Source organism: Hyla sarda, chromosome 5 (assembly GCF_029499605.1).
Source record: "Hyla sarda isolate aHylSar1 chromosome 5, aHylSar1.hap1, whole genome shotgun sequence".
NCBI lineage: Eukaryota > Metazoa > Chordata > Amphibia > Anura > Hylidae > Hyla > Hyla sarda.
In genome coordinates this window covers 297029206-297036115 of record NC_079193.1, presented here as the reverse complement: position 1 = coordinate 297036115, position 6910 = coordinate 297029206, and the positions used below count along the sequence as shown (strand labels likewise).

General features: G+C 37.6%; 1 protein-coding gene across 2 annotated transcripts in view; it reads right to left on the bottom strand.

The window, feature by feature from the left end:
• Window positions 1-211: 211 nt before the first annotated feature.
• Window positions 212-6910, bottom strand: part of CLVS1 (clavesin 1) — a 125854-nt gene continuing 119155 nt past the window's right edge. For both annotated transcript variants that reach the window (XM_056522022.1, XM_056522020.1), the window contains exon 6: window positions 212-2815. In XM_056522022.1, coding sequence (XP_056377997.1) covers window positions 2728-2815 — 88 coding nt within the window. In that variant the 3' untranslated portion in view covers window positions 212-2727. The remainder of the gene's footprint in view (window positions 2816-6910) is intronic.

The following is a 6910-nucleotide window of genomic DNA, read 5'->3' as shown; positions in this document are numbered from 1 at the left end:
ATCACTGAACAAAATCTTCTGCGTAAACTGAGGGTCCTGTTCCAATTTTTGTTTTGCCCATTTCTCCTGCGGTGTTGCTATCAGTGTGTGAAGAGTGAGAGAAGAGGGTTGCATTAACAATCCAACACAATGGGCAGCACATTGAACACATTTTATAAGTGGTCAGAAACTTGTAAATAGCTCATGAAAGAATAAAGTTACATTAAAACCAAGCACATCATTGCTTTTCTTGTGAAATTCCCAATAAGATTGATGTGTCACATGACCCTCTTCCTATTGAACATGAAATTTAGTGTATGTATTTGGTGGTATGTTTTAGTTTATTATACGTGTAAAGTGTTTTGTTGGTGTTTTTCAAGTCCTATAGATAAGCCTATAGGAAAAATGTCCCAAAAAGCACCTTACCAAGAGTATGCTGCACTTTTTTTTTTTTTTTTTTTAATGCCACGGATCCTAAAAGTGTGACAAAATAAAAAGCATTGGGGGGATTAAATAAAAACTCTCTACAACAAAACTGTCTTAGTTGTCCATAGCAACCAACCAGCGCAAAGCTTTCATTTCTTAAAGGGGTTGTCCAGGCAAAACGTTCTTTTAGAAATCTGGTCAGGGAGAGGATATGTAATAAAAAAAAAAATTATGAAATGTGTTTGAAAGGGTTTTGTATTTTGTTCTTTACTTTTAATCCTTACTATGCCCTCTTTGTTTATTGAGTGTTTTCTAAAATCCTTTGCCACCAGGTTTGACCAACACTGGAAGGTCTATGGTAGCCTCCCAACTCTCCACCGACAGATAATTTCAGTGGAGACACAGATTTTCGCTACCCGATCCTTTTGTTTAGAAAGGGATAAAATGAAACCAGCGATGACTGTGGATTATCGCTCCCATGAAGAACACTGTGGATTAACTCTTCCCATGAACAACACACAAACCTTCATATGTGCTGAATGTCCATGTGTATAAGAAAGTTAGCCGAACAGTTATTGAAAACAAATGCCACCTTAAACTGTCAGCTTTCTCCCCCCGCACTAACCAGCGGTACTGGTTGGTAGTGCGGGGGGATGCTGATCCTTACCGTGCCCGTAATCTTCTATTTTCAGTATATGCAAATGAGGTGCTATCTGGCACCGATTGGGCTAACTGGCCGCAGCGCCCCAAGCTCATCAATATTCCTCCCCTCTCTCTTCATTACAGAGCAGGGAGAAGAGGGAGAGGCGGAGGGAGGGGAGGAATATTGATTAGCTGGGCGGCGCTGTGGCCAGAGGCACTGACGTAAGATTGCCAGTTAGCACCTCATTTGCATATACTGAAAATAGAAGATTACAGCCAAACGGTGCTGCGGATCCGGGCACGGTAAGGATCAAACTGATCAGCATCCCCCGTACTACCAGCATGTACCGCTGGTTAGTGTGGGGGGAGAAAGCTGACAGTTTTCCTTTAAGCTGATCTGCGCCTGCTCGAATCTAAGGGTGTGTGTAAATGTTCTTTCTTTAAAATTAACAAGGGAGATAAGGTATAAAAACTCAGTGCACATGAGCCCCAGGGCTACCTTACTATGGCACTATGTAAGCATTCAGAAGTCAAGCTACTCTTAAATCCGAGTGTTTGTTGGATACCCAACAGACTGGTGTAAGACTTTATAGATAAGTATGTCTTGATGTCTCATCTCGGTTTACTTCTTTGTATCTTGTTTGATTTTTACTGGTCTTGTTGCACTTTTTTTGCTTTGTAATTTTTATATCTATTCACTCAGCTATTGTGTGTAGATCTATTTATTCTCACATACTTAACATTTACTGGAAAATAAGTCAGTGTACATCAGGGGTATATATCAGGGGTATACATTGGGAGAATTTTCCACTGTTTGCCTCCAACATATGCCACTCTATATGTAAACAGTGGATTACCATGCCCCCTCATGTTTAAATATTCAATCAGTTGAATATATTTGATATGTGCACTTGTTTTTATAATAATGTGAATTCAGCCTTATAAAACTAGTAATGATAATCTACTTAAGTAATTACCAAATAAAAGCATATTTAATATAAATGCAATGTCCTTTAATGTGTAGTGTATAGTGCGGACCACCAAAACAGGGCCATTCCCTGATATACTAAAAACAAAGGCAATATCAATCAGGCAAACCTGCATACAATCAATCTCATTTGTGTAGATGTGAACAGATTTCCTTTGATGCGAAGAACATTCATTACATATCCAATAAAATTGGGCAAAACGAGTTCCAATTAAGTTATGAAAAAAAAGTGTTGGGTAAATACTTGGCACTACTAAACTGATAGAACATGACTTTTACTTCAGATTTGTTTAGCTTTGTTATATTTTGCCAACTTTTTGCTGGTGATTTACTTGGTAAACTAAACGAAACCTCATTTGTCTCTAGGACGTGGTATAAAAATACTAACCATATAAGCTTTTTTTTTCTAGACAAAATGTACCCTATATTATATTTCATTTACATTAGGCAGTACAGTATATGTCTTACTATATGGAAGGCTCTAATGCACTTTGTTTGGGTCCTTTTTGGCAGTAAAGGAATCTTCACAGTTATAAAGTTGCTCCTGTTGGTTGGCACTATGGCAATGAAATAAACAAAGTCTTTGCACCTTGTGCAAGTAGCTGGTGAGAATTTCGCAAAGTGACAGAAATAAAGAGAAAAAAAAAGACCCATTGGTGAATTATAAAGTGAACGTAGTGATGTCCGAGAGATCAGTCCAGGGCGAGAAGCGGCTGAGTGTTTTCACTGTCTCTGTGGTCCTCGTGCATCAAGGTACCAGGTTCTACCACTGATTGAGACCTACAAGAAATAAGAAAATGTCACACTTATTGTTGACTATGGTTGTCGACTGTTGTGAGCAAAGTTTTACAGATTGGGAATCAGTTTTCCATTTTCTGGTTCTTAATTAAGTGATGACCACAATAAATATAATCTAAATATTGGATCATTACTGAAACATGAGGGAAGCAGCTGTAGGAGTACAGAGGTGGCAATTATACAAGGGCCATAATGGGACCCCAATGCTTTTTCTGCCATTTAAAGGAGTACTCGCTCCGGGGACTGATTTTAAGGGGGTGCAGCGTGCAAGATCACAGGGGTCCCCAGCGGCGCGACCCCCGCAATCAGGCATCTTATCCCTTATCCTTTGGATAGGGGATAAGATGTCTAAGTGCTGGAGTACCCCTTTAAAGTATCCCTGTCATGAGAAGAACACTCACTGGTCACTTTATTAGTTACATCTTGGTAGTACTAGGTTGGACCCTCTTTTGCCTTCAATCCTTGTGACATACTGTACTTTCTACAAAATGCTGGAAACAATCCTCAGAGATTTTGGTCTATATGATATAAATATACAAAAAACCCTCTGGGTATTGACCCCCTCAGGGCACTGACCCTAGAAACATGGAATGAATCTCCCTTAAAATATAAAATGTATTGGTTAATAGAATAATTGTGCAATTTTCTTAGAAAATATAAAATGAAAAAAGTTAAAACCCAGTAGAATGCCTACTATTGGGTATATCCAAATGAGATACTTCTTTTAACTCCACATGTGGGTATAGCAGAAGATACAGTGAACGATTTTGTGTGACTGAGACCCTCAGGAAAATAGGGGTTAGGTCTTGATATATTTATTCTGACAGCCACCTAATGAACCATACCGTGATAGGACACCAACACTTTAGCGAATAATTTAAAGTGGGCAAACATAGGCATCCTAGGTTTATATGATAGATTGTGCAGCAGGTCGTCTGCTTAATCCCATCAATTGTAGAGGCGTACTGACTTTACAACTGTTTCACAGTCTTTCATTACCATTCATGTATGGAATGTATGTATGTATAATGTATATGTTGCCCTAATTACATTAAAATACTTTGGTTGTAAGGAGTAGTGTTGAGCGGCATAGGCCATATTCGAATTCGCGAATATTCGCGAATATATGGACGAATATTCGTCATATATTCGCGAATATTCGCATATTCGTTATATTCTCGTTTTATTTTCGCATATGCGGAAATTCGCGTATGCGAAAATTAACATATGCGAATATTAGCATATACAAAATTAACATGCGCGAAAATTCGCATATGCGAAAATACGCATATGCGAATTTTCGCACGACAGTCTCACACAGTAGTATTACAGCCTTCTTTACACCACACAAGCTGGAAGCAGAGAGGGGTGATCACTGTGATGTGTACTGTGAAAAAGAAACAAAAAAAAAAAAACGAATATTCGTAATTACGATTATATAGCGCTATATTCGCGAAATTCGCGAATTCGCGAATATGCGATATTCGCGAATAATATTCGAATTGCGAATATTCGTGAGCAACACTAGTAAGGAGTAATTATTTGAGTTACTGTTGCCTTTCTATTATCTTGAATCAGTCTGCCCATTCTCCTCTAACCTCTGACATCAACAAGGTATTTTTGTCCTCATAACTGACACTCACTGGATATTTTCTCTTTTTCCAACCATTCTCTGTTAACTCTAAAGACGATTGTGCGTGAAAATCCCAGTAGATCAGCAGTTTCTGAAATACTAAGACCAGCCTGTCTGGCACCAACATGTCCAGGCATGCTGGGAGTTGTTTTGCAACAGCTGGAGGAAGCCTGGTTGAGAAACACTGTAGGAGGTGCAGGCTTTGCTCTAGATTTTAGCTTGAAAACAGATGTTAAGAAAGTTGATCTTATTTCAGTGGAGCTCTAATCATAATACCCCATTTAAGGTTATTTCAATTTATTCCTTGAACATCTATGACATAGGTAGAGAAGGAGTCGTCTGTATGACTGGGGTTAAGGGTTCATTGATAGTATGAGTTCTGTTAATTACCTAATTAGTCTTATAAAGCTTTGATGAGACCAGATGTCAACATCTCGCCAATAGAGGGTAATACGGCTAATACATTCTGCTGTTTGATTTATATTACAGAACTCAGAGGATCTTCTAAATTATGCAGCCATGAAATCTAACTCATGTGAAGGTCAGAATTTAGCAAGATAGGAAATGTGGCTAATTCATTGGAGGGAATTAGAACATAATTTCTAATGATGTACCATAAGGCTTTAAAAGTGCATCACTGAAAGGGGGAATAACTATTAACTGTGTGTTATTACAGGTATAAAAGGTGCTTGCGTTATTAAATGTCATTAAAGAGACTGTTTAGTTATAAAATAAAAATTATTTGCCATAAAAAGCAATATATATATATATATATATATATATATATATATATATATACATATACTTTTTTTCATTTTTTTTAAGATTAAGAATATTTTACTATTCTGTGGCTAGGTGTCCCCTTGGGTTTCGGCATGGTCACATATATATATATAAAAGATAGTTTGTGGTATACATTGTCAAACAACCAGAACAGTATGCCTACTTATACCGTGGGATATCTGCACCGGATCCATTAAGTTTAACCCCTTAAGGACTCAGCAGTTTTTCACCTTAAGGACTTAGCCCTTTTTTTGCATTGCTGACCACTGTCACTTTATGCATCTCTTCGATGCTTTTACCATTTATTCTGATTCCGAGATTGTTTTTTCGTGACATATTCTACTTTAACATAGTGGTAAATTTTCAGCATTACTTTCATGCTTTCTTGGGGAAAAATCAAAAAATTTTATGAAAATTTGGAAAATTTTGCATTTTTCTAACTTTGAAACTCTCTGCTGGTAAGGAAAATGGATATTCCAAATAAATGTTATACTGATTCACAAATACAATATGTCTACTTTATGTTTGCATCATTAAGTTGACATTTTTTACTTTTTGATGACATTACAGGGCTTCAAATTATAGCAGCAATTTTTTAATTTTTTATGAAAATTTCAAAATCAAAATTTTTCAGGGACCAGTTAAATTTGAAGTGGATTTGAGGGGCATTTCTGTGAGAAATACCCCATAAATGACCCCATTATAGAAACCTCACCCCTTAAAGTATTCAAAATGACATTCAGAAAGTTTGTTAACCCTTTAGGTGTTTCACAAGAATAGCAGCAAAGTGGAGGAGAAAAATCAAAATCAGCATTTTTTTACACTAACATGTTTTTGTAGCCCCATTTTTTTTCATTTTTAAAAGTAGTAAATGGAGAAAAAGCCCCCCAAAATTTGAGTATGGAAATACCTCATTTGTTGACATAAAGTGCTCAGCGGGCTCACAACATGGCTCAAGAGGGAAAGAGCAACTGTGGGATTTTTTAAAATAAATTTTGTTGTCATGGTTTTTGGGGGCCCTGTTGCATTTAGGAAGCCCCCATGGTGCCAGAACAGCAAAAAAAACAACAAAAAAAAAACAACAACATGGCATACTATTTTGGAAACTACACCCCTCAAGGAACGTAACAAGGGGTATAGTGAACCTTAACACCTCACAGGTGTTTGATGACTTTGCATTGAAGTTGGACGTGAAAATGGTAACTTGATTTTTAACACTAAAATGATGGTGTTACCCCAAATTTTTCTTTTTCACAAAAGGTAATAGGAGAAAAAGGACCCCAAAATTTGAAGCCCAATTTCTCCCGATTAAGATAACATCCCATATGTGCACATTAAGTGCTCTGCTGGCGCACTACAGGTCTACGAACAGAAAGAGCACCATTGGACTTTTGGAGAGAGAAAATTGAAGTCGGGGGCCATGTGCATTTGCAAACCTGCCGTAGTGCCAGAACAGCCGAAACCCCTCACATGTGACCCATTTTAGAAACTACACCCCTCACAGAATTGTATAAGGGGTGCAGTGAGCATTTACATCGCACTGGCGTTTGACAGATCTTTGGAACAGTGGGCTGTGCAAATGAAAAATAAAATTTTTCATTTTCACGGACCACTGTTCAAAAAATCTGTCAGACACCTGTGGGGTATAAGTGCTCACTGTA